General features: G+C 45.8%; 3 protein-coding genes across 5 annotated transcripts; 2 read left to right on the forward strand and 1 right to left on the reverse strand.

Moving 5' to 3' along the window:
• The first annotated feature begins 6,383 nt into the window (after positions 1 to 6,383).
• On the forward strand, positions 6,384 to 9,824 carry OTOS (otospiralin). 2 transcript variants are annotated; one of them, XM_005441734.3, is made up of 4 exons: positions 6,384 to 6,517; positions 6,824 to 6,914; positions 7,254 to 7,280; positions 9,437 to 9,824. In XM_005441734.3, the coding sequence occupies exons 2-4, from the start codon at positions 6,863 to 6,865 to the stop codon at positions 9,619 to 9,621; spliced, it is 264 nt and encodes an 87-aa protein (XP_005441791.1). In that variant the 5' UTR covers positions 6,384 to 6,517; positions 6,824 to 6,862; the 3' UTR covers positions 9,622 to 9,824. The 2 variants fall into 2 exon arrangements, with proteins under 2 accessions (XP_005441791.1, XP_027664700.1); XM_027808899.2 differs by having other exon boundaries at positions 6,385 to 6,517; positions 6,816 to 6,914.
• Positions 9,825 to 10,160: 336 nt separating this feature from the next.
• On the forward strand, positions 10,161 to 12,540 carry COPS9 (COP9 signalosome subunit 9). The gene is made up of 3 exons (XM_014281941.3): positions 10,161 to 10,312; positions 10,428 to 10,500; positions 12,223 to 12,540. Exons 1-3 carry the CDS (start codon positions 10,250 to 10,252, stop codon positions 12,258 to 12,260), a joined length of 174 nt encoding a protein of 57 aa, XP_014137416.1. The 5' UTR covers positions 10,161 to 10,249; the 3' UTR covers positions 12,261 to 12,540.
• A 6,118-nt stretch (positions 12,541 to 18,658) lies between these two features.
• Positions 18,659 to 25,784, reverse strand: ADIPOQ (adiponectin, C1Q and collagen domain containing). 2 transcript variants are annotated; one of them, XM_005441667.3, is made up of 3 exons: positions 25,607 to 25,784; positions 21,693 to 21,912; positions 18,661 to 21,265 (listed from the first exon to the last, which is right to left on the reverse strand). In XM_005441667.3, the coding sequence occupies exons 2-3, from the start codon at positions 21,901 to 21,903 to the stop codon at positions 20,739 to 20,741; spliced, it is 738 nt and encodes a 245-aa protein (XP_005441724.1). In that variant the 5' UTR covers positions 21,904 to 21,912; positions 25,607 to 25,784; the 3' UTR covers positions 18,661 to 20,738. The 2 variants fall into 2 exon arrangements, with proteins under 2 accessions (XP_055580064.1, XP_005441724.1); XM_055724089.1 differs by lacking the exon at positions 25,607 to 25,784 and having other exon boundaries at positions 18,659 to 21,265.
• Between the last annotated feature and the right edge of the window lie 1,066 nt (positions 25,785 to 26,850).

The raw sequence follows: 26,850 nt of genomic DNA on the forward strand, positions 1-26,850 counted from the left end.
TCTCTGGATAGCTGGATGATCTCCCTGGGCTAATGCCCTGTTTCTGGGTAGCCAGGTCACTGCCACTGTGGCAGGGCACTATGCAGCACCTGCTCCCTTCATATGTGGCTTTTGGTTTGGCAACTGCTACAATGATACAGCCCCTAATGTGGTCTTATTGATTGCTGGTATCAATACTAGCAACTATCAATACCAGCAACTTACTCAGATTTCCTTGATGGATTTTTTTGTAACCAAGCCTATCTCTTCATCAATGTTGCTTAATCAATTTTATTGTCTATAGAGCAGAGCTGCTTGTGGTCAGGTGTAACTGGTGATATTGAAGTAAGCCTTGGAGTATGAGTAAGAGGAAAGAAGAGACCCTGGGTATGAAGAAGCGTCTGTTCATCCTATTAAAATCATAACATCGTTTGGTAACAAAGTATTTAATACACTCTTAGTTAAAGAAACCTCTCTGAAATGAAAACCATAAACAGCTGCTGATGGCTTAATAGCTTAAGAGTAGCTGGGGCATTCGATCAATCTGAAAAGCAATTTATTGTGAGTATATTTCAAAATGGTGGAGGTTATTGCTATGATACATCTAACCATAATGGCAATGGGAAACATATATCCTCTCTTGAGAGCTGTGAAAGGGCTCAGTGACTACTTTGTTAGGTTCCCTGCTGAGTTCAGTCATCTATGGCTGTGCTGAATAACTGAGTATGGCTAAAGCAAAGAACTGACTAATTTATCAAAAAAGGTGCCTTGGAAACAAACTTAGGTCCAATGTGGGTGCAGGAAGGGAGAGGACAAGTCCTGGATGCTCTGCTGCTAGAATCTGGGTGCTGCTGCCTCTCATTCTCCCTGCAGCAGGACTGCTTGAAAGCAACCGCTCCTCACTGCAATGCCCCTTCTGTGGTGTTAACAGGCATTGCCTGCCACATCTCCTGAGGAAACAAAATGTAGTCAGCCATGGCTTGTTGGACCTAATACTTCTTGGACCTATTCTGCATATAGCAAAAATAGTTAGAAACCATTAGCAAATTCTAACCCGCTTTGGCATCCCAGATGTGAGGTTCCTTGTAACTCAGGTTAAAATTTGCAGATGGATGCTGGGGAAAATTTATTGGTGACAGGAGGGGAGGAGAAGTCAGCCTGTAGCTATTCTTTGCTTGCTCAGGAGCAGCTGCTTGACTGGTGAGCAGCCGCTGGTGCTGTGCAAGCAGCCTTGCATGGACCCTTGAGAAAGCCAAACTGGTGCTTAGAGCTGGCAGTGCTGCCCTGAGAGGGAAGGGGACAGTGAAGGAGATCTGAGAGCCCCTTGCAGGAGCTGAGGATACTGGCATGTTCCTGGGGAGAGGCACTGGGATACCGGGCAGGAGCATCTCGCTGGGAGCCAAGCTGCACTAGACCTGCAGCCAGTGGAACTGCTCCCTTGCTTTGCTTTCACTACCTGCTGCTGCATACAGCACTGCCTGCTGTGAGCACCTGGAAACTCATTTGCACCACTACAAATATAACCTTTCTTCATACAGAGGTTAAAATAAGTTAAAATAAATATGGACAGATACTTTCTTGTTTGCTCTCGAGTCTGATTTATTTAAGTGTAGAGCTATTCCTTAACTCCATGGCTTGTAAATCTCACCTTCACCTTGACAGTTAACTCCAGTACATGTGAAAATGGTTCATTTTCACTTGGCTATCTCTAATGGCACTACAGTTAGTCTGTTAATTGTTTTGTAATCAGTCTGCTGTGTCCCTCTTCCATGGCTTCCAGGGGCTACTATACCCGGGATGATCAAGCTAGCTGCTGACAGGCATGCTGTCTGTTCACAAGAGCTGGAAATATGCAGTATTTCAGTAAAGCAGACTCTAAGAACATCCACAGGGCCAGCCTGTCAGCTCGCCCAGCTCAGCCCAGCAGCTGAGGATGCCTGAGAGTAAGACACAGAGCAGAAGTGCGGTGCTGCTTGGTCACACTGATCCCAGGCCATGCTGAGACACCCTGAGCCAGAACACTGTGTAGTTGATAATACATTTTGATAAGACATGCCATAGCTTAACTGTCAAAACCTGCTGCCTTGTGTTTTGAACAAGCCATTGCCAGACTAATTTGATGTTTCTTGGTAGAAAACAAGGTCTCTTTGTCCTTTTGCTGGCCTGAAGGCTCCCAGTCTGCTTTAGCTAGTCCTTGACTGTCAACTCCCTTCATCTTCTTCCTTGTATTTTTCTTGTCATGTCCTTCTGTGATGGTGAAACCAAAAATGCATGCAATATGCAAATGGGAGCAATTGTGGCACCATGGCATAGTGATCTCCTGTGGGTTTTTTTCCTCTTTTCCTGTTTGATTTGCCTTTTTGTCTGTGACTGAGCATTGAACAACATTTTACCAGAACTATCTATGTAGTTCCAAATCTAGTATCTCCATTGGAATGGTCATATACCATGGACCTTTACGGTTTACCCAGGTACGCCATTTTACGTTTACTTTTATTGGCCATTTTGTAATTCAGCTGCTGGGTACTGTGAGGTCCTCACATGATTCCTCCTTGTCTGCTCTGAGCTTTACTATATTGGCTAAACTAGCTTCGTCAGAAAATTCTGGAGCTTTTGTATTCACAAAAACTGAAGCAAAGCTCAAAGGAAAAGTGAGGCTGTGAATGCCTGAAAGATCTAGGGCAATTCACACCTGTCTGAGCAAAGCATATTTTAGTCATGTGAACCTCCTTTTGACCTGTGCTATTTGGACCAAATTGCTGGAGGAAATAATCAAAGATTTGTGTTTCCTTGGGATGGTCTATATATCACTGCCATTGCTTGTTCCTGATGTGCAAAAGTGGTGCAGCCCAACAGAGAACATTTTGTCTACTCAACCCAAGGGCAAAGCACTTCACAGGTACCTGTAAGTGCTATTTAGTTTTTAAATAAGTTCTTACAGAGCTCTGCATGCATGTGCTTTTTACCTATTGATTAAATAGGAAATATTCTGTTTCTTTTAACGTATAGGGGTTTTTTTTAGTGCCTGGAGGAATATAGAAATTTTTGTGTGTGTGTAATACCAGTCTAATAACTATTGAGAAAACAAAGGTATCCATAAACTTGCTTTTTCCATATTCATTTATTTTTTGTTTCTAGTTAATCAACAAGAAGAACCGAACTGCTCCACAGGGGCTGGCTCTGGGTAAAACAGCCCATTAGCAATGGGCCCACCTGAAGGCAGGCTCACGGGGCTGGTAGCTCCAGGGCTGTTCCCCAACAGTGAGCAAGGCACACGAGCAACTGCGCTGCCCAAACTGCATTTGCCTATTCCCAAGGGAACATCCTCCATGCTCAGACTGATTTCCATCTCTGACAGAGCTGATTGATGTATGTGGGGTTTTCTGGCTTTGAAAGCCATCTACATAAAGTATATATTGATTGGATCCTCCTGGGACAGGTGAGTGGGATAAACTTATTACCATCAGCTTCTGCTATAAAGCAGAGCTTTTATGAGTCAATGGTCTTATCTAAAAAGCTTCACCCAAACTTTAGAATAAGGTACTTGAAGAACTTGCTGCCAGCAAAAGTAACAGTGTTTTGAACTAATGAGCCTTTCTGAAAAAGTTTCGTTTCTTTCAGAAATAAGTAGAAATTAAAACATTGGACTCTTTCAGCAGCTGCCCTGTGAAGTGTTATAGTATCTACTGAAATACGGTTGCTGCTGAGCCAGATTTGCATTTGTGGGCACCATGGTATCTCCAATTAACTGCTCAGCAGTGAAGAAGCCTGCAGGGCAGCAACTGTTAGTGGAGGGCTCCACTAAGTGATCCATACCAGCACTTTGCTGGGCATTAAGTGCTGTCATTTCAGCTGCCCTCTGTGTGGAGCTTGAAAAAAGGAAAGGGGTCCTAGAGCAAAAAGAAAGGAGGAGGTGGAATGAAAGTGCTTGCAGCATATCAGAAATGCTGCAAGTCAGTGCACAGTGTGCTTTTTGGTTGGCCCCGGAAGATGCAGAGCCCTGTTTGGCACACTGAGCACACCATGCATGATCCTTCAAGCAACAGATGAGAACTTACCAGTTCTCCTCTAGGGTCAATGTTGTTTTTAAATCGGACAGACCCAGTGGAGGGGAGCAGTTGTACAGCAACAGAAGCCTTGATAGAAAAGGGATTAAAATTAACATTTTAAACAACTGTATATCTTGGCTGTATCCCTATGCAACTGCTTTAAATGCTAATTCTCACCCTCTTTTTATAATTTCCTAGACCTCCTTTAAAATGGAAACCCTGAGAATTTATTTCCATCTGCAATCTGTGTGCTACCAAATGGAAAACATTGCTAAGAGTCCTCTTGTTAAAAGACTGTCGCACAAGGTCAGGTCTGTGATCCCCCTAGCTCTGGAAGGGAGTCACTTCAAGCTTCAAAAGACAGAATAAGAAACTGTAAAGAAGGTAGGTGTAATAGGCCATGTCAGTGTGAGCCTCGATAGTTACACGAATCCTCCTGAGATCATCCAGCATTGCAACAAGACCACGCGGTGAACTGAGTGACCCTGGACCTGGTAACCTCTGTGACTTTGTCATCCTCCTACAGCAGCACCGTTATTCCTCGAGAGAAGAGCTGCAGGATGGGGCCGTCTCAGGAACATCATTATTCTCCTTTGTCGTCATCCAAAATGTGTGACCTTGCCTCCCACTTGGAACTATACCTCCCTTATTGACTGGCAAAATAAAAAGCTACTGATGGATTTGCACAGAAGTAGCTTTATGCTAATTATTTAATTACAGCTAATGACAGTTTTGTGTGTGTATTAGCATATGTCAGTGCTTCTCACAGTTCATTTGAACAGGATATACAGGTTAGGCAGTGAAAGGGAAAGCGCTGTCTGGCTTTGCAGGCAGTGCTGGTGCATGGACCCCAGCACCACAGGACTCCACCAAGCAGGGGAAGCACCTTCTCCCACCGGCAGCAGCCCAGGGGAGTGGGGCAGGGGTGCTGGAAGTACCTGGCTGATGTAGAGGCCCCTCTTGCAGGACTAGGAAATATTAAATGGGAGGATTAAAACCTTTCAAAGATGAAACAGATTCTGCTTTCATAATAATTTTCTCTTCAGCCTCCACAAGAGTTGGCACAGCTTGGTGTGCTACAAAGTACTCTCCCCACCTCCTTGCTCAGAACATCTTTAATTAATTCTTGGCAGGACTATCTAACTCTGCATGTAGATAAGAATAAATTTCAGCAAAGCTGGGGCCTCCTGCAAGGCCACTCGCCTGGGTCTCTCTGCTGAAGGACTCTGCGTGAATACAAAGACTTTCCCAGCATGGCATTCCTGTGGCACACAAATGGATGTGGTGAAGTGAAGGCACCAACGTCAGCACCCGCACACACAGTTAGGAAATGTAGGGGTCTAAAATCAAGATAGATAAATGATTCTGTAGACCATAAAGGCAACTGAAAATTCCCAGCTGAGAGAGTGCAGATCAGATCAACAACCACTACGTTAAGATCGTCACAGCATGAACATGAGCAGTGAGCTCTGCACTGGCATTTCAGTAGCTCCTTTCCAGAGCGGAGCCATCTGGAAACAGCTGCCAGGTCTGGCAACACAACCTGAACAGCCACGTCTTGTACGAGCATGGAAATCCCTGCACCTCCCCATGAGTCGCAGAGTACTTTCTGCTGCACCTTTGTTCCTGCCCACACCTGCTGCCATCGTTTTTGTGCTAAAAGAAAATCAATCAAGTTTTACTCATCGACTGAATATTCTCCAAACTCTGTCTCCCCTTCAGGCTTCTTGAAGTTTCGTGTTCACTCAGCAACCTGCACAGACTGAAGCCCAAAGCACCCGCTTGGCACTGGGAGAGGAATCTTTCCAGCAGATCAGTGTAATGTGAAAACGCATTTCAATGCACCTTATCGACCCTCTTTGGAGGCTGCAGTACCTGCACCATCAGCATGGCTGAGGTCTTTGGGGACCTACTTAGTTGCTTAATGTAAGCCAATTGATTTCAGTGAGCACCTGGCACCTGTGTACACTTTAAGATCTGGATTTTAAGGATCCCAAGTAGAGAACATAAATCAGCATCAAGTGTTCGCTGGTTTTGCGACTCAGCTGGAGAGGGAACTCAATAACCTCTTGCCAATTTGCTCAACTAACATTTCTTAAAATCTCTTTTTCTAATGGGGCAGAAAGAAAGAAAATCAAGAAGGCAGCAAAGGTAATAATCGCCGAATTTGCTTCTGGATTTTTTCCGTCTTCAAAATGGGAAAGTGTTACTGTCAAGGTTGATTCTGATTTCTTCTCAGAAACTGCCCACTGCCTCTTTCATGGACAGTGAGGAAATACAATGCAAATGTGAGCAGTTAAAATACCTCTACCTGAAGGCAACAAAATCAGATTGGTGTAGTAACTTGGTGACGTTTCTCTTCTTTTCCCCCCACCCTTCCTTAAACACCACTGCTATTTTACAGCAATAGAAATCCTTTTGGAGTCTGTAGCTGACTCGGAGCTACAGACCTTTACTACTGCCAGAAGAAGAAAAGGGGAGAGAGAGAGGTAATTTCTAAAGTGAAATTAAACTAACCATAAAATAAAATATTTCCAAAGACACTTAATTTCATGTCAGTTCAGAGGAGCCTTTTGGATTTAAGCCACCTAAAAATAAAATACTGAAGTACACACTTCAGGACTGTGTTTCTTTTAATACTCTGTGTGCAGTTCAGAAACCGTAAGGAAATGTAATTGGATCTTGTTATGCCTAAATTAAAAATCAGAATCTGCTTTGGAAATTATTGTAATAAAAGAAGAAACAATAGACTTTGCATAATTATTAATCTCTTGTAATAATCCTCAGCTGTATAGGTTATTTTCCAGAAACACAAGCAGTATCTTGCAGAAAAGATGAAATTTATTGGCTTGTTTTTCTTCTGTATGCTGATGAACATGCTAACAGGTAAGTTTACTGCTGAATTTATTCTTGCTTACTTTTTCAAGCAGCCAGAAATATTCTGTTACTAATACAGTATCTTCTATTTAGTATCAGTTACCACTCGCATATTAGTCACAGCTGGTCTGGCTGCTAGTTAAGAGTATTTGGTTTGTAGCACCAAGTGACTGCAAACAAGGAATTCCTTATTCAGTTGTTCAAGAAACAAAAAACACTTGGCTATACGGAGGGTCCTACGTTTGCATTAAAGAACTCATCTGCTTCTGGCTACACAGCAAACCTTTTATTAACAGTAAGTCCTTCTGTGCAGGAGCTGATACTGATGAGTTTCCTCTTTATTTACAGATGCCCGATCAATCCAGGATGGAGATGGTAATTCTTAATGTGTTTTTCTTTTCTTTGTACCACTAACGATTAGGAGAGTCATTTGTAACTCCCAGACCTGATCCTCAGCAGTGATTTTGGCAGGAACGCTTACTAACCTCCGTGGGCTGTGGAAGTACTTTCACTTAGTTCTGGTGGAGAAAGAAGAATGAATTTTTAGAAAATTATTTAAAATTTATTAAAAGGTGGCATATTAATGTCTAATAATAGAGCTAGTATACTTGCAGTCTTAAGATGAAAAGGGTCAAGTCGCTAATTCTGTTGTATAAAGTCATAACTGGAAAGCACCAGACTTATAGTAGAGATCTGAGAATTTTGTCCATCCTGAACAGTAATACATACAATGTGTGCCTGGTTACTGGCAAGAAGTACTGACTTCCACAACAAAAAGCTTAAAATTTACAAATTGCCATGAATCCAATTAAAGAAATGTTGGATTAAATCTCTTAGCACAGCTACCCTGTGGTTCATTTCAGTTTGTGTGATTAGTCCATTGGATTAGTGTTTGCCTTTGATTAAAAAAAGCCCTCAACATCCTAATGATGTTTACATTGGCTTATTGATGATTACATCAGTTAACCTCTCTTCGGTGTTTTCAGACAGAATTATTTCTGAAAATGAAGTTGCATAGAAACATCTGCAATAACAAGGTACTGCTATTGCTGGTGTACATCTCGGTTAGTGAAAACAGCAGGACAGCCAGCAGCATCCCAAGTGCAGACACACAAATATGCAGGGAGAGTATTGTAGCAGATATGGAAAGTAGAAATACATATACAGAATAAGGGCTAATATGATTACTTATAATTCAAAACTTTACTCCCTATGTTCTATTATATTTCCTTACAGCTCTAAAACCTTTTGAATTTATTATCTGTGTTTTCACACGTTTAAGTGTGCTATTATATTTGTGCACAGCAAATATTTCTGCAGCAACCTCTTAGATAGTCAGGAGAGCGTGTGTCAATCTAAAAATAAAATCTTGTTCAGGCAGTATCCTGTTGCTCTCATTACCAACAATTATGGTTTTCTTTCACACTGGGCCAAACAGCCGACTGCAAAGTGAATCTAAGGTCAGCTGGTATAAACAGGGAATTCTCTGCAGACAGCATTTGGCTGGTTCATTTGATTTGTTATATGCCATCTGTGCCTGCATGCTGCAAACTTTACTCCGTAAAATTAAGGTCTGACAATAGGATTGTTGAAGGTTCTTAATTCCCACTAAAGACCCCGGTCACAAGCTGAGCCTGGTGAGTGGAATGGTTCCCATTTATTTAAATGGGTTTTAAATCAAATCAAAATACTGGGTTTAGCTTTGCTGCACATAAAGACATTTGTAACTATGTGGTCTCAGCTAGTGCTTGTATGTGCTTCTCTGTTTGCCCAGATTTGGGCCCAAGGATGGTCAGCTCCTGCATTTTCAGAATTGATTTTGTTTTCCTGCTGAATCTGAAATCTTGTTTCAATAAGTATTTCACATTTTCTCAGATAATTCCTAGAACAGGCACAAATGCCGTAGCTGTCTTCCAAGTGGCAGTGCCTTTCCTCTCCATCTCCTTAGCCTGTTTCCTACGGCCTGCTGAGAAGAGGCACAACTTGTTGGTTCTAGGCAATGCTTGTGCAGCATGGACCCAGCCCCTGGGGATCTGGGGTGGATCCTGCACCCCCGGCTTCTACGGTACTCAGCTGAGATGGCAGGGGAGAAACTGTATGGCCCCTTCCCTGGCTCTGCCACCAGCAGTGGGGGGCTGCAGGGGCACAGCGTAGGTGATGGCGCCTCATTCCTTGTGGTTTTGTATTGGGCAGAGGAAATGGTGTGGAATGAGGAATAAAACGCCTTTCGATTGCAGTTCTTCCTGCAATCTAAATAGCCAGCAGCTTTCCAGAAATTAAAGCAGCCTGATGAATTCTTGAATTGCTGCAAATGCTGATGATGTCCTTCATTCCCGTGCTCCATCTTGTCGCACTCTGTCATTCCTGGTGCAACCGGAGCAGAGAACATCGGCTCCATCTCCTGCCGCAGGAGCTCCAGGGCAACCTACAGCCCCAAACCCGCTGGCTCCCAGGCCCACACTTTGAGCAAAAATGCTTCATATTATAGTATTCTGCAACACTTTTTTTTTTTTTTTTTTTTTTTTTTTTAGATCTCCACCAGGAATCGGTAGCTTTGCCGTACTGGCCCTTCTCATCCAATGACTTCTGGTCCTATGTGGAATATTTCCGGACCCTGGGAGCCTACAACAGAATTGATGAAATGGCCAGAGCCTTCTTTGCCCAGTTCCCCTTTGGTAGCCACCTTGGCTACCACGTACCTGACCATGAGCGCTAAATGCTTCCCTCATTTTTCTGGAGCTGGGGCCGAGCTGTTTAGGTGAATCCATGGCTGCCAGCCAGCGGCCCTCAGCCCTATTAATACTCCTAGCAGTCACACGTAGCACACTTCATGCTTTTTAAGGCTTTAAATGCTACTTAAATTAGCCTTTTTGGCAGTTTATGCTTTTGCACAAAATCAATAAACTCCTTGATTCTGTTGCATGGTTTCAGGAGGTTGTTTTTTTTACATGTAAAAAGCCAGAAAAACGCTCTCTGGGTGTAGGGTAGCTAAATGCCAGTCTACCCAGTCTGGTGGCTGGAAGGACCACCAGTATAATTCACAGCCGCATCCTTTGCAGGGTAAATGGTGCCCTCTTAGCAGTCCCTGGGCTACCTCAGCGCCATTTTCCTCACGGCCCCCGCCGTTGTCATGGCGAGGAGGGCGGGGTGAGCAAAATGGCGGCGCCATTTTGCTCACCCCGCCCTCCTCGCCATGACAACGGCGGGGCCCGCGCTCAGGGCAACCAGCGAGAGGGGACTCCTCCAGGCGCGCAGAGCGGCGCCTCGCTGGCCGGCCTCATAGCGGAAGTAGGCGCTGCGCGCCCGGAAGTGGTGCCGCTGAGGAGGCGAGCGGAAGTGTCGCCATGAAGCCGGCGGTGGATGAGATGTTCCCCGAGGGAGCTGGTCCTTACGTGGATCTTGATGAGGTGAGGGGGTGTTGGGGGAGCTGCCTGCGAGGATGGGGGTAGCTGGGGCTCCTAGGCGGGGCAGGGCCGTGCTGCCCGGCCGCGGCCCGGAGGCGCTCAGCGCCTGCTTTCCTAGGCAGGGGGAAGCACGGGGCTGCTGATGGACCTGGCCGCCAACGAGAAAGCGGTGCACGCCGACTTCTTTAACGGTAAGGGCCGCCGCGCTCCGGGGGTGGGCGGGATGACGGGGCCACCGCGGCGCCTGCCCGCCCGGCGGGGATGGTAACGCCTTGGGCCTGGCAGGTAACAGCGTCAGAAACTGAAGATTATCGAAACAAACCTCGCTTGGTTTCTCTATGACCTCATGTCTTTGGTGCCTGATAGTCGTTGAAGTTCTCACTAACCGCTCTTTTAGTGAGCGGTATCATAAAGAGCGCTTCAGTGTTAAATGATGCAGGTGGGAGTGATATAATTAACGTTTCTCCTCTCCTGGAGGTTTTAGGCGATTTAGCCTGTTAGTCACTAAAAAGAAAAATGCCTTAATCTGTTTGCATAACAAATAGCTTATATTAAACAGAGTGAATATGTGACAAAATGTGGGCAGAACTTTACAAAATTGTCTCTGGGTGTTACTACTTTATAGATAAATCCTTAATCTCTTAAGGCAGGCGTGCATATGTATCCAAAGGAAAACAAATAATTGGGGTTTGTAAATAAAACTTTGGGGCGTGTACACTTTTTGCATTTGAAAGTCAACTGTCTGCATGTAAGCATATACAGCCGCTTTTAGAGAGGCGAAGAGCTATGTATCTGAGCACACAGGGATAAAATATACACCACCTGACATTTGGTTACTAGAGTGTGTGTGGGGTTATGCTTCTTAAGAAGTGTATTTAGACCTTTCAGTAGTGAATTTCAGATATGTTAATAAGTCAGGTTGCTGCGGTGCTGTTGATGATCCAAATTGACAGTGGAACAAAGTAGATGTCTCATGTTGCTCAAGACCTAGAATACAGGAGAATAAAGAAGTTCAGGTTTGATATGCTCTCACCAGTTGTGAGGCACCTAGCTCTGTGTTGGAGCCAGCATATTCACGAGTAGGAGTAGGTATTTCCATAAAGTTCTGCCATCAAACTGTGGTATTACACTCCTTTGGTAGTTTAGGACTCTTCTAAATGAGGATTATTCCTCAGTTTATTTTATGGCATGTGTACATTGCATTCTGTAGAATTAAGACGTGGTTTCATTTATGTTGTTAAGTTATGGTCAATATATGAAGAAGATATAAAGCCAAGTAGTTAAGAGTACTTCCCAAAGATGACTAGAACAGCTGTGATTAGCTGGCCACATTTCACTAGTCTGAGATAGTTCTGAGAGAGTAATGTTATTAGCATGTTCACAGCAATGAAATGTTTTTTAAGGAAGCGATTTTTAACAGTAAATCACTAATGCGAATGTCAATCTGCAAAATTTATAAGCATGTGCCTGGATACTGTATCCTGAAGCCAGAATTCTGCAGAAGTGTCTACATCTGAGACTTGCTGCATGCATAAAGTTAGTACTTGTTTAGTTCTGGAGTCTGGGAATCGTGGCTGATGCACTCTGAATGCGATGGCTACTTAATGTGTTTATAAAAGCCTCTCCTTTGAAGCTTCACTTTGCTTTCATAATTTAATTGCAAAGCTTGTGTTGTAGAAGAGGTTTAATTTGTGTGTGCTGGAGAACATAGATGTGGGTCTGCCTGCCTTCTCTGTCTCTTCCCACCCTGATGTTGCATTTCTGGTAACTGATGGTGCAGTAACTTTCTTTCACTTAATTCACTGTTATTTCTGTCTTTAATCCAAATAATGAAGAACTGCACTTGAGTATGTGCATATGTAACAATTGCAACTTTTAAGGTTAATTTTACCTTATCTTATTTTTCTGACTAGATTTTGAAGATCTCTTTGATGATGATGACATCCAGTGAACTTAGTTGTCCAGCTATGCAGTGCTGAGATGTGGATTTTTCTCTAGGATCGCCTGTGGTGCCCATTATTTATTAAAATAATGAAAACAGGAAAATCATGGGGGGTGGGGGGTGGGGGGGTGGAAACTGAATAAGCTGCTTGGGGAATATGAAAACCAGATGGTTAAATATAACTAAGGAGGGAATTGTGAACTGTTATTTCTAGGAAGCTGTGTGTAGATTTTTCTTAAAATTTTACTTGCTGATGTGCTTATCCAATAAAATAAATTAAAAAAAAAAAGTCTGTCTGGGATATACTTTGAAAGTAGATATTGCTGTGTTCTGAGCTCCCTTAGAGAACGATTTTTTTTTTTTTTTTTAAATTAAATCATTCACTGTTACTTTTGGATATTATATAAAGATACAGTGGGGGATTTTGGTGCCAGAACGCAGCAGGGCATACTGCTGCCTAGAAAAGTTTTGTTCATCCCACAGGATAGGGTTATTGTTAGTTGCTGGTTCTGAGTAGTCTGACTCAGGTGAGTAGTTCTAGTTTTGTATTGTCATCTTGCTTGATCAAAATATGCAACCTACCTTCATGAAACTGGGTAGAGGGCAAATAATGCTCACAAGTCCAGCACAGCCTAAAACTCAAGGGTTTTCATCCTGGTAGGTTATAGTGACCCATTCAAGATAGGTATACCTAACACTTTTTTTTTTGTAAAGCTTTCCAGAAACTCTGTTTCATGTTAAAAAGCAGCATAAATAGTACTGCTGGCACTTGGAGTATGCTATGCCTGTCTGTAGGGAGGGAGCTTATGCTATGCGGTGCGTAAAAAATATTTGAGTTAGTGAAATTCCTTACAAAGAAAGCTGCTGAATTTCATGAACTGCCTTGGTGTGCAGCTTGCAGCTGATGTCACTGAAGCTACTTTGTGTACTTACTAGTTCTTGCTAACTAAACTTGCACTTAAATAACTGGTGTGGTTTTCTTCTCTCGGGGATGAAGTGAAATGAAAGGAATGTTCTTCAGAGTTGGAATGGGGTGATACCAAAGGTTGTAGCTGTCTGGAGCGTGAAGCTTTCTCCTTTGCAATAAGACTAGGTGAGGAGTTTGTATGTAGTTTCGTCTTTCTAAAGGGGGCTGTCAATGTGTAAGAACTTTCATCAGGAACTGTAATCCGTTTGAATCCTCTGTGCGATAGTATTAATATGGAAAGGCTTATACGGAGAACAAAATGTCCTTCAGCTTCACATTGTTTCTGTGTTATCATTTGTCAAGCCTCTCAGTCTAATTAGTCTGCAGGCAATCAACTGGTTGTCAGGAAATAATCACAAGATGTCAAAATCTCTAATAAAAATTGATTTAAAGGGCAATTGTCTGCTTTGGCCGTTTCATCTATTGAGCTTTGATTCCTGTACCTTTTGTGGAGATTGACACTGCTCATAATAGGTGTTTCTGAGTGAAAGAATGAGCCTGTTCTAGCAGCATTTTGCACGCATGTAGACTATATGCTATAGAGTATGAGCTGCTGGGTACTGCTCAGTATTTCAATGTGCCAGTAAAGGCTCTAGTCTGAATAGATTTATGGAGGTACTGAGGCTGGTGTCACGAATTGTCCCACTGACTTCAGTGGGACAGCTGGTAACACGTAAAGCTGACCTTCTGCCTGAGTCTTGGCAGGATAAGGTCCCAAGTGCTAAACTGCTTTAGGAGGAGTGTGGCCCATTGTGCAGCACAGATGAGAAGGCGTAGCTTCAAAACACTTTGAAATCAGCCTGTTCCCTTTGATATTCTGACAAGGCCGGTTTTCTGCAGGAAACTGCTAGCTGTCACAGTGTATTCTTAGGAATTAAGGATGTGTGGTCTATTTTGAGCTGAAAACAATCAAGCCATTGTGAAGGGGAAAAAGTTACCATGCTAAAGGAAGCTGGCTGTCATCTGGGTGTAACGTTTCTGCAGTGCCTCTTCGAAGCTGGCTACCAAGTTAGCAGGAGAATCCAGTGCTCCACTGCTTGTTGTGCGAGCAAGAAAAGGCAAGCTCAGACCTAGTGTGGTAGTAGTGGTTGGTGGTTTTGGGGTTTAACTTATTTACCTTCTGGGGCTTTAAAACAAAGGTTTTCTGTTTAATACTTCAATAATTGAAGTGGAAGGTATTTTTCTCAGTAAAGAGGAAATTGATTTTAGATGAATAAATAAAATTCTTCCTGCTTCCCCAGGGTGTTGGGAAGCTGGCAGGCATTTTCCTGCTCTCAATGTGCAGTTGTTCAGCACATGCTGGGCAGATGACACTGCAGCCCTGTTATCTGCAAGTCCCCCTGTCAGCAATGGGGCCGGACTGCGGGTGCCACACCAGGGCTCTTCTGGAAAAGCACTAGCACAGTGCAAGTCAGTCCTTGGCAGGAGAGGTGGCTTTGAGGGCAAGGATTTGCTTCCATGTTTTCGCTTTCAGATTTTATTTATTTATTTATTTATTTTTAGTTTGCCTTTTCATTTGCTGCAGTTGGTCTTTGCCAAGCAGCAGGGTCAGGATCCTGACCCAAATTATGACCTTTTTCTCAAGCTACTACAGGGAATTAGAGCAGAGGGAGAGAGGAGCAGTGTCTTTTAAAGCTTTTAAAATTGGCAGGTAGGGCCCTTTTGGCAAATGTTTCTTTCTTATTTGTTGAAAAGTCAGTTTGCATGTAGTAAATTTCCAGTCAGCTCTAATTTTAGTTGTTTGTACTGCTGGTCTGTAGCTGTGACATGTCTATATAAGCCTTATATATTCTTTTATGAGCTCATGTAAATTTATACCCTCTGGAAAGGGAAGACCTTATTTTGTATAATGTGAATAAACAGACATACAGCTGAGATCCTTGTGTATGAGGTGGGTGACTGAGCAAGGGAATACATATCAACAAGGGAATATGTCAAAGCACACCTGGGGCAGACAGGAGCTGCCCCTTCTAGGGAAGTCAAGAGTCGCCCTGGCCCAGCTGAGGATGCTTGGATGCTTGGCAAGGACACTTGTAGAGGGGACTCCTGTCACTGGATAGTGACTGTCCTGTGGGATAGCTTTCTGATCAAAGTGTGCCCCTGCTCCCAGCTCCCAATAAAGCTTGCTGAGCAATGTGCTGCTGTGGTCTTTTGATCTCCTGCTGCTTTGAAGTTGTCCCCCTTCTCTGTGTTTTACCTCGTCGGGGATGGCAGATTCATCTTGGCCTTGAAACACCAACCGAAACACACTACAGAACTAGAACAGCTTCTCTAGAAATCCCTGTCCAGGCAGCAGAGCAGCTGTGCTGTTCAGGCTCCTTTGGGCAGAGCACTGTGTTTTCACAGATGCCCAGAGGATCAGAGGGAGGTTTGTTGTTTGGGTGTGTTGGTTCATACTCCCAGTCCTTCCCTGCCTGACTCTAAGGGGTTTGAGGGGGGTTTCAGGTGGGATCTCCTGCTATCCCCTGCTCTGCCTCCCTTCCTGATGCTTCTTCATAATGTTGTCCTGCTTTATGGGAGGGATCTCACAGATTGCCTTGTGAGTGGGAATCCTCTGATACACCACAGGGGAAGAAATAGATGTTGATGTTTAATGATTCTATTTCATGGAATCAGCTGCACCTGCATGTAAGGAGGTGACATGACTGTCCTCAGCAGTGGTGTCATGCTGGACTGGTCTCCCGGGATCGGTCTAAGGATGAGCTGGGGTGAGTTTGCTGATCTACAATCCCATGGCAGACTGAGTCTTTCCACCATATACCTACATCTAGTACAAGCGTCATAAAAACACGTGGCAGCCTTGCTCCCAGGCTGGGTATGCTCAGGATTGGTTTCCTCCAGAGCATTTCAAAGGGTATGCTTTAAATCTGATGGCATTTCCTGCATGGAAGTACAATGGCTGATTAGCTAACTGTGGGACTTTATCCTAATTCCTCTGCCTTCTTCCATGCCAGAAAAAGCCTCTAGTGAGTTTATACTTTACAAATAAATAGAAGTCTTGCAAGCAATTTATCTCTTTCTTGTAGCGCTTCATGGTTTAGTGCAGCTGCTGTTTGTATTGCAATTAATTACTGGCACAAACGATTACGTGGGGTTGAGGCACAATTAGGATTAGCCTGTAATTGTGTTTAAAAGGGCCATGGATGCTTTCACAGATGGTTTTGCTGCTGGCCGGTCTTTCCAGCTGTAGCCATGTTATTTCTCCCTAATTGTTAGTGCAGTGACTTAAATCTTTCATTGGGGAGTGTTCTTGCTCTCTGCCTTCAAGAGAGCATGGTGCCTTCCTGCTGTTGTTCTCTGAGCAGCAATACAGGGAGGGAAGAGTCAAAACACGGCTGTCAAGATCAAAGGAGCCGAGTGCTCCCTTTTATAATCTGCCCTAATTAAAAATCGGCAAATGAGACCTCATTCTTGGTGCCTTCAACATACTGGTTGCTAATAGGAGGTGCTGGTGATGTTTATGCCCAGAGGCCTCCCATTTGTGTGCCTGCAGCAGTACATTAGTTTCTCAAGGGAAAACCATCCATTTAACTTGCCACAGCTAGACAGCCAGTAAACAGCCAGACCTAACTTTGTACTAGGCATCTGTCATCAGGACTGATTAAAAAAAACCGTAATGAACTAAAACATTTAAGATTGTTGGGCAGCAGGTGATTCTGTGCCCTTTCAACATGTCAGTGTCATTCTTGGCTCTTTTGTTACTAGATAATTGTGTGTTCAAAGCATTGTGCAGTCCCAGGCCTTGGATACGTGGCTATTTTGGCCAGGTTTTCCTATCCCACAGGTTTATGAAGCTTGGAGGGAGAGTAAAGCCACAGCAACTCAGTAATGGAAAAAGGCTGGATTCCTTAGGAACTCCCCTGAGCTCATCCCCCAGCACCTCATTACCCTCCCAAAGCCTATTTGCAGCTCTCCCCTAAAAGCTGCTTACGGCCAGTGTGGTCACCTGTGGCTCCCTGCCCTTGGGCTACTGCGGTCAGCCTGGCTGTGTGCTCCTGGCATGGCAGAGCCAGGCTGGTGACACCGCTACCACATGCAGGGAGGTGGGTGGCTCCTGGACTCTGAGGGACGCTGGGGCTTGCAGCCTGGTGGGGTAACTGCTGGTGGTGCTCAACTGCTGCTTCTGAAGCTTGTCAACATGTTTTTGGCTTGTTGAGATGCCTGGGCAGCCTCAGGGGGCAGTAACGGAGGTGCTAGGGGCAGCTTCAGGGCTCGCCCGGGCTGCAGTGGGGCAGAGGGGTGGCTGCTGAGAGGGGGTGCCTCTGCCTGCCCTGCCCCTGGGCTTGCTTTGCTGCTGGGGGAGCATTTATAGCCTAGGATTCAAACCCAGAGGTTTAACCTTAAAAGCGTGTTTGAAAATGTCCTGTAAAGACAGAAGTCCGACCATGGCTCTGGAAGAGGAGCTGGGAGGAGGCTTATGCCGGAGCTGCTTTGCTGCCCTCGTGCCCTGTCGCAGCCCTGCCCTGGGTTACTGCATTTACAGGGTGATAAAGAGGCTATATGTTTAACGATAAGATAAAAGATCTTATGTACTAATATAGACCATTCTTGTGGACCTTTGTGATCTTGTGGTCTGTGATAATGTGTATGTGTGTACATATAAGACACATTCTGCTCATATATGAATATAGCAGTGACTGCAATATTGGGTAGCACAGCCCTGAGCACTCCCATCCTGATAGCTGGGGCGAGGGAAGACCCAGGACCAAAACCAGAGCCAGGCTTTGAAACAAGGACTTCCAGGCTGGGTCTCTGCTGCTTGTTTTGGTCCTTTGTGTAGCCCTCTGCCATCCCACCACCGTGGTGGTGAAGAGGCCAGCCAGGAGTCGATGGTGACCCTGAGCCTTTCCTGGGTGGCTGGTCATCTGCCATGAGGTCCGATGGCACCTGTGAGCATACCGAGTGGAGTGTGGGATGATGTTGAGGGCAAGCAAGCATGTGGGGTTCAACAAAGCTTTCCCACAAGGGCCAGCAGTCCCCCAGTTTCTAACACACACCTTGTTTCTTGCACTGCATCCGTGGCAACTTGAGATGGGAGATGCCGTTGGTCCAGGTGGAAGTGACATTGATACAGCTCATGCTGGTGATGGGGCAGTTGTTGGGGGGTGCTAAGAAATCCTGGGTTCTGCCTGCCCTGACCTAAAGCAGATGGCATCAGATCTGCTGGCAGTGTGAAAAGCCATGTCTCAGCCTCTGAGTCCTGGTGCACAGGACAAAACTCTAAGTATATGTGCTCCTGCTGCATGGCAGCAAGGAAAGGAGTAATTTGTTTTGCCTACCTCTTGGGAACTAGTCTTTAAATTAGTATTTCCTCCTAGTGTTCATCCCAAATGCCTCTTAGCAGTTTGGTTGTTTCAATTCTCCCTGCCTTCAGAAAATCCATCTGAAAATATTTGGAAAATAACACTGCAAAAGCTCTGACTTGCTCCTTTCAATTTAAGCTTCTTATGCCATTTGATCCAGCAACTGCTTCATTTTTAAATCTCCTTTTGTTCATGGATTATTTTTTTGGCTGCTTTTTTTTTTTTTGTTTCCTTGTTCTCTTCACATTAATTCACACAATAGGAGCAGGGTTTTTCCCAGCTCTCTGATTTCAGCATGATCAGACTGAGCATCAATTTAGCCCTCGCTAAATCTAATATGCTTGAAGCCTCGCGGGCCAGTGGTGGCCCTCTCTCTGGCTGGCCAGGCAGGGTGGATTCAGGCACAGTGGTTTTGGGGAAACAGTCTGGAAACCAGAGCTCATCTTAATGTGAAAAGGAGGCAATACCATGTGAGGTGGTGAGATGCTGAAGCCTTGATGAAACAGAGGGTGGGGAGTTTCTTGGGAAAGCAAAAGGGGTGTATGTGTGTGCTCGCCAGCTCAGGATGCCCCCACCGTTCTGGAAAAAAAAAAAAAAAAAAGAAATTTCCTGGGCTGCCTGGAGAGGCTAGGAGAATATCCCTTTCTTTAATTCCTACCCAATGATGCACACAAAAATGTGGGAGCATTCTCATTGAGAGAGTTTTTTATTGTTATTATTTGTAATGTGGTAATTCACTGGAGCATAGAAAATGCCGCTGTTGGAAGTAGTTTCAGTTGAAGCTCTTAGTGCTGTTTTGTGCTTGTAATAATGCATTAGCTCTGATCTGTGTTAGCTTGTTCTGAAGCTTAATGGGAGTCTTCTTTGAATGTATCTGAGAGACCATCAGACCCTCTTAGCTAAAAGTCAAGCAAGCTCCTTGGAGAGCAGTTTGATGGGATTGCTACTAATTCCACCCTTAATGCTCTTCTCCCATTAAGGCAGCCCTGCCGAGAGCTGGGGCAGGTCCCAGGGGTGTTTGTCCCAGGAGCCCGTTCCACATGGGAGGTTGCACCACCATCTGAAGCTCTGCCCAGCTGGTGTGCAAACCATTGCTTATGGCACTTATGGTGTGGAAAAGTAGAAACACAGTTGCTGAATCTCAACTTCTGACTGCACTTGGGAGCTGTTCAGAGGGGAGATGGGACAGGATCCTGCCAGCTTGCAGATGGAAACTGTAAGATGCTGTTAGTGTGCCCCATGCTGGTGGCCTCTGGGCTAAACAAGTACTTGTGCCATTACTTCCAGCACCGGGTGAGTGATTTGGGAAGGTGCACCTCCACCCCAATGTCCCCTCTGGCCACCAGCTTTGAGGGACCTTCTGCTCCCCTTCTGCAGGGGAGCTGCTGACATTTCTGAGCATCACAACTGTGCAGCCAATATATCTGTCATCACCTTGGGACCCACAAATCCCCGTGGTCAAGAGGCTGCTTTTGTTGTGTGGCCTCACTGGCATTCATAAGACTTTTCAGATAAATCAAAGGAGAAGATCCCTGCCCTGAACTAACATGCTCTCTACATTAGAGATAATGATGGGGATAAACATAAAAGGAAAATCAATGGATTAAAATCAATGAAAGTTAATAATGTGAATATATTCAAAGATCTGGGCTAAAGAAGGGAGACAAGAAACCATGGGTGGAAGTCAAAGGCCCTAGCAAGACAAGGAGTTAAGATGGAAAATATGGAGCCATCTGTTTCAGCTGAGAAGAGCAGAGATGGCTTTTGTGAGTAGCCTTCTTTCTCTCCTACTCAAATTTTAAAATGCTGTCTAAAATGCATACCATTGGTTTAAATGGATTTAGTTGGTTAAAAAAAAAGAAATTTAGAATGTGGTATTTAAATGTAACCGTTTTTTCTCTTATCACTTGTAAACTCAGAAAAAGGTTAGGCCACCTTGAGAGCTACTCTTTCGTGATATGGCAGGAGCGGTGTTTGACTTTGGGCCCAGGTTTCCACACGGAGAGCAAGAGCAGAGGTAGGAGTGAACTCTTGGTCTGGTGGAAGTCACTCATGTGTAACCTCACTGATTTCACAGGAGATAGGGTCCACCCTTGGCAATCATTGCCCCCACAAAAGGGCATTTTCTGGTAAATACAGTATAGCTATAGCGCCAGTGCCCCAGGACGCCGTCTGGGGTTAAGCCACCTCATCCTTTCCCATGCAGCACCCCCTGTTTTAATGGACATCCTGGTCTGGGTACAGGAGAAAGCCCATGAATGTAGAATCATTGATGTTGTCGGCGTAGACACCATTGTTATCCCCCTCCCCGTACACCTGAAGCCAGACCTCGTCCCCAGTGTTGAGGTGCAGCAAGACGGAGCCACTAGCTTGGTCAACATTGTTTTTCTGGAACTGGTCATAGGTGAAGATCACTGCCTTGTCCTTCTTGTAGAGGCTGACCTTGACGTCCGTCAGGTAGACCGTCAGGTGGTAGGCGAAGTAGTACGTGCCGGGGATGTTGCAGAGGAACTTGCCGGTGCTGGCGTCGTAGTGGCTCTGCTCGTTGTAGAAGATCTTGCTGAAGCGGATGGGGACATTGGGGTGGGGGGCTCGCTCTGTCAGCCCCACGCTGAAAGCAGAGCGGTGGACGAAGGCAGCTTCACCCTTCTCCCCTTTCTGCCCAGGGTATCCGGGAAATCCTCTTGGCCCTTCCAGCCCTGGGATTCCTATTGCACCTGGGTCACCTTTAGGACCTTGCATACCTGGGGGACAGAGCGGGGACAGGGAGGGGTGTTTGCACTGTGCCAGCAGCTGCTGCCCACCAGCCTGAAACGCAGAGGGAGCAGTGGCATGAGGGTCTGCTCAGCAGCACAGAGCCGAGGAAAGACTGGATGAACTCAACACCCCCCATGAGCTGTGTCAGCGAGTGGAAAGCCCACCCGCTCCCCCAGCTGTGTGCAGAGCTGCCAAAAGCAGCATGTCTGCAAAAACATCATTAATTGGAAAAACCACCACCAGACCAAACTCTTTGACTTGGGTTGTGGAATCTCCAACCCTGGAGATATTCAAAAGCCATCTGGCCAAAGATCAAGCATGAACCCACCAGACAGGAGCCCTGCCAGGGCTGGGCCTGGCAGCTGGGGCTGCCCGTGGGCTCCAGCACTGATGTACCCCCTGTTCCTCACCAACCTTCCTCTCCTTTCTCTCCCTTTAGTCCGTCTCTTCCGTCTTTCCCATCCCGGCCAGGGAGCCCGTTGTGGCCGGGGTAGCCGGGTGCTCCTCCCATCCAGTTGGCACATGGTGTTTTGGGGTCGGGCTGGAGCTCGTCAGCAGCCCCCTCTGTGCAATGGAGGGCCACCAGCAGCAGTGAGCAGAGAAGGAAGCCTGCTGGGCCCCTCATCCTGGGATCCTGATATGGACAATTGCTTTGTTATCTTTAAAGGTTAATGGAGGGGAGAAGTGAACAACCCCCCCACCCCTGAATAACAGAGAGGCACAGGAGACTAAGTTTGAATCAGCGTATCTGAAGGGCAGCAATTCTGCTTGCCCCAAGGGCCCCTCAGCATCCAGCGTGGTGCTGGTGTGAGCTCCACGAGCCGAGCCGGGAAGGGGCCCTGGGAGCAGTGCTCAGTCCGGGAGCACAGCCGATGTGGAGGAGCAGACACCAGAGCTGCTCCCCTGGCACTCGCCAGCTGTTTGCATGGGCACAGCTGCAGCTCAGGACCGAGCCTGGCAGATGCCAGGGTATCTGTGCTGATTCCTTCACAAAAGCGTTGCCCCATTAACCACGATGCGCTCTAACTCCCGCCTGGCCCATTGCAAGTCCAGGTCTGGCAGAGCCTGGCTCAGAACCTCCAGCACCCTGGAGCTGAGCAGGTGGTTTGTCACAGCATGTCCACCCCGCTAACCTGGGTCTGTGTAATGTGAGCAGAAACCGCAACCAGGCTTTCTGTCTCCTTTCAGCGACTGTATGAAATGATAAAACTGTTTTTTCTCACCCGAGTTGTGCTTTTGGATTATGGGAAGACAAGTTGTGCAGCATTTAGGCCCTGCAGGGTCCTATTTTTCTTTAATCTAGTTGCCTTGTTTGTCAGCGCAATTAGTGCGGCTCCCCAGCACCAGGATGGTGGTGATGCCCTATGGACAACCTGGGGCTTTGTTCTGATGCTCCCAGAAAACTGTGGGACCTTGGCGGGCTTTGGGTCAGGCTTTTAAGGAACAGTTATTTTAGAATGACTATTGCGTGATACTGCTCCCCAGGCGGAGATTGTACCCTGGAACAATAAAGATATCCTGTTATGAGGATTGTAAGTGGCATAATAGGCGATAAAAAGTGAGTAACGGCATGGCCATTAGAATCCCTTAGCTCAGTAATTTCCAAGAAAAATAGTATTTCAGCGCAAATCCTCTGCAGGGTTGATTTTCCTAGGCAGGCTATTTAAATGTCATATTTTAAATAATGTCTTATTAGCTCTCGTGTAATTGCTTCAAAGGAAGCCAAATAAATGTGCTAGTTTTGGCTGGGGTAGAGTTAATTTTCTTCCTAGTAGCTGGTGTGGGGCTGTGTTTTGGGTTTGTGCTGGGAACAGCGTTGATAACACGGGGATATTTTCCTGACTGCTGAGCAGCACTCACACGGAGCCAAGGGCTCTTCTGCTCTTCACCCCACCCCACCGGCGGGGACATGGGGGGGCACAAGGAGCTGGGAGGGGACGCAGCCGGGACAGCTGGCCCCAAATGGCTAAAGGGATATTCCATACCATGAGATGTCTGCTCAGCAATAAAACTAGGGGGAATGTTGGCCAGGGGGCCGCTGCCTGAGGCTTGGCTGAGCATCGGTCAGTTGGTGGTCAGCAGTTGTTTTCATTTGCATCACTTGTGGGTTTATTTCTGTCTTCGTTATTTTCCTTTTCAGTACAAATTGTTATTTTGTTTCAATTATTAAACTGTTCTTATCTCAACCCGCAAGTTTTCTCACTTTTACCCTTGCAATTCTCTTCCCCCATCCTGCTGTGGGGGGTCCGAGTGAGGCTGTGTGGGGCTTAGTTGCCAGCTGGGCTTAAACCACAACAGTAACAAAGAAGTGACCATGATTCCAGGTTTTGCAGGATATTGGGGGGGCTTTGAAGAAAACTTCAGAGCTCTGCTTAATAACTTTGGTGGGCAGTTCTTAACCCATATAATCAGGGAACTTCTAACCGTGCTCGCCTTGCCGGGCTCCAGCAAGCCAGCAGCCACCGGCAGCCTGCGATGGGGCCGGGGCTCGCAGGCAGCTTTGGGGGCTGAGGGTGCCAGGGGGTTCAGCAATCGCAGCCTGGAGCTTAGGCAGTGTACCTGCATCTCTGTGCTTTGGGAAGCAAAATGCTCCTTTGCAACAAGGATGTAGCAGCTGTCCATGAACCGGGGTGGACAAGTGAAATAGATCTCTATGAATCCTGAAAGTCTCTTTGTTAGGCGAGCGAGGGTGTGCGTATTTTGGCACACTGTGACATGGCCACTTTGCTGTGCCCCAGCCGACAGCATTAAGCAGAGGGACCCCTGTCCCCCCCGCCTGGGTCCCCTCCAGCTCGGCTACATGCATTCACCCTTCCAGAATCAGCACAGCCTGTTTGGGGACATCTAACTGCATTAAAACATGCTGGCATTCAATAACAATCTGCTTCGGAATTGTTTCTTGAGCTGTGTTTTGGTGATTGCGTTGGGGTTAGTTCCGCTTTCTCATATGCTGCCTACAACTTAAATATCATTCAAAGTTTAGCAACGTGTGCCCCACAGCCAGGTCTTCTGGTAGTGTGAAATAAACCCCTACTTTAAGGTCAAAAGTGGCACAAATCTGCGGCATCCCGAAGCAGGGCTGCTGGGAGCTTTCCCGGCAGTCGCCTCTCCAGCCTGCTCCGAAGTGCTTGAAGCGATGCCCGTCCCACAGCATCCCTACACGGCTCTTCGCTGCAGATACATCACACCATCTAGTTTTCTGCTTTCTCGTAAGAAAAGTGTTGTGATATGCAAATAAAAACCTACTTCGGTTGCGACAGTTTGACTCAGACACAGGTGGTTTGCTTGTCTGAGAAACTAATCCTCTGGCGTACATGTTTCATACAAAGGCAAAGTTCTAAGCTATGTCTGCTAGCTCTGAGTTTAAACTCTGCTTTAGGTATGACGTCCCTTTAATATATCTTTCCCATTTCTGACTGTCTTTCCATCTGATGCTCAGCAGTGTAACGTGAAATAATCTGATATATTTGAATGTCAGTTGTACCTTTTGGACAAGTAACAGATGAACTAAGTACTCTTGGTGGCTTTCAGTTATTCCCTTGGCAGCTACTAGATTAAAAGATCATATGCATTATATGAAATTGAGCTCCTTATCAGCCAAAATCCACATATCCATAAGAACAATGCTATTCTTCAGTGCTACATAGTGATTCGGGCCACGATTCAGATTTTTTTAACATTCTGAATAAAATTAAAAAATAATTTTCACATAACACTATATAAATATTATGTATTTCTATATCTATTAAAAAAAACCCACAGCACCGCACAAAACACAGAGCAAATAATCCAACTGTTTTCCCACTCCAGTATTTCCTTCAAAGGGTATTAACCAGGGGTTTGGCTTATTTTGATCTTTTTATCTTTTTGTAATTTACTTGTAGCATAGTTTTTGCTGACATTCTGGTGGTGACTTGCTCCAGGGGGCTTGCACCTTACACCTGGGTGGTGCAGGTTTCTGGCAAGGAGCTGGTCCTGCTCTGGGAGATTTGGATCAAATCATCCCATCTTCCCAGGAGTCTTTGAGGAAAGAGGTGAATTGAAAGGTGCCGGTGCAGTGCTCCCTGTTTCAGCCGTGTGGTTTTTCACTGTTCCTGACTACTTTTGATTTAGGAGTTTTGATCTCTAAATAGTGCTTCCAAAAACGGGAGTATGAATCTAAGGCAGATCGGCTATTCTTGGTTTAAAATGCTCTCTGACTATTCTGTGGATAAGTCTAAGAAAGGAAACTTTGTGCAAACAGAAAAGTCTGTCTGGTTCAGCCCAAAAGAAGAGAAAATCCCGAACTTAGTAAGAGGGGGGGTGTGTGGAAAAAAAGTCATGCTTACCAGCTGCTTGCAGTCCTGGTTGGCTTGCTGCAGTCTCTTTAGAAATGAATTCCGGCTACCACATCGCTATCCCTAAGGGCACGGAGAGCTGTCAGCTCAGACGCTGCATTTTCCATTTGCTATTGCGCATGCTGACCTAAAAGTTGGGTTTTCCCATTAATTTTTCCTGGCCATCACTTAAGTTTTGGACCACTTATATAATTCAGTCACACTGGGATAGCTTGCGAAGAGAGCCTTAATGGGGAAAGGATGGGTTTGGGTGCTTGATGGGAGCTGAAGGAGCAAGGGTTTGCTGGAGATGCCCATGGAAATCCTGCTGGCCCAGGGCTGGGCTGGTACAGCACGAGCTGCTGCTCTGTGTATGTTGGGAAACATCAGCAGCTGATGGAGAAAGTGTGTCTACAGCCTTGCATTAATGTGCTCAAACGGGTTTTGTCCAATGTCTTAGTAAACGAATTATTGTGTGAGAAGTTTTGGCTTCTCATTTGGATGGCAAGAGCCATTCCTGCCCAGAGGCTGCCGCCACACCGAAGAAGGGCAAAGTTGCCCGAGGGGAAGGGCAGCGCTGGGGGGTGAGTTTCGCCTTAAGGCAGCCAAGCATGTGCCAGCGCTATCCTAAATCCCTGGAGTAATTTCAGCCCCATGGGTGGCTTTCAGTCTATCACACATTTTGGCTTTAGGTCAAAACAAGTCTTTTTTTCTCCCTGTGTCTCTCTCCATCCAAAATGGAGGTTGAACCTTGGAGAGCAGAGGCTTTGCTCCCCAGCCACTCTGGAGCAGTTCAAGGTTAGCTAGGCGGGACCTTGGCAAACCTGGGCATGCAAAATCAGACCAGGAAAAAATAGTGCGTTGTGTGTTGTTGCAGCTGGGTGTGGGGACCCAGTGTCAGGGGGCTGGTGGCCTTAGGAGTGGGGAAACACATCCAAGCAAATGTCAGCAGGACAGTATCCCAAATTACTGAGTTGTAAAGGCCCGGCTATCTGGAAGGACTAAAAGGATGTATAAATGAACACACAAATAATTCCTTATTTGTAGAGCTAGGAGTCAGCAAGGGCGAGTCTCCCTGAGGAGAAGGGTGCAGAAGGGAGGAGCAGCAGGACGGCCGCTTGCTGCCTGCCTTATTTTGGTCAAGCCCTTAGTCCAGCATTTGAAGAATTTGGTATTTATTTTTTTTTAATGATGTTTTTTCCATGGAGTGTTGGGACTTAAAACAATCCCTCATGCAACCCCAGTAAAATACGACA

This window comes from Falco cherrug, chromosome 11 (assembly GCF_023634085.1).
Source record: "Falco cherrug isolate bFalChe1 chromosome 11, bFalChe1.pri, whole genome shotgun sequence".
Taxonomy (NCBI): domain Eukaryota; kingdom Metazoa; phylum Chordata; class Aves; order Falconiformes; family Falconidae; genus Falco; species Falco cherrug.

Bases quoted from the DNA above. Each gene is read 5' to 3' on its own strand.
- COPS9 (XM_014281941.3), top strand. From the start codon at position 10,250: ATGAAGCCGGCGGTGGATGAGATGTTCCCCGAGGGAGCTGGTCCTTAC. The intron at 10,313-10,427 runs GTGAGGGGGTGT...CTGCTTTCCTAG, and splicing joins CTTACGTGGATCTTGATGAG to GCAGGGGGAAGCACGGGGCT. The intron at 10,501-12,222 runs GTAAGGGCCGCC...TTTTCTGACTAG, and splicing joins GCACGCCGACTTCTTTAACG to ATTTTGAAGATCTCTTTGAT.
- OTOS (XM_005441734.3), top strand. From the start codon at position 6,863: ATGAAATTTATTGGCTTGTTTTTCTTCTGTATGCTGATGAACATGCTA. The intron at 6,915-7,253 runs GTAAGTTTACTG...CTTTATTTACAG, and splicing joins GCTGATGAACATGCTAACAG to ATGCCCGATCAATCCAGGAT. The intron at 7,281-9,436 runs GTAATTCTTAAT...TTTTTTTTTTAG, and splicing joins ATCAATCCAGGATGGAGATG to ATCTCCACCAGGAATCGGTA.
- ADIPOQ (XM_055724089.1), bottom strand. From the start codon at position 21,903: ATGAGGGGCCCAGCAGGCTTCCTTCTCTGCTCACTGCTGCTGGTGGCC. The intron at 21,266-21,692 runs GTTGGTGAGGAA...TCTGTCCCCCAG, and splicing joins GGGAGAGAAAGGAGAGGAAG to GTATGCAAGGTCCTAAAGGT.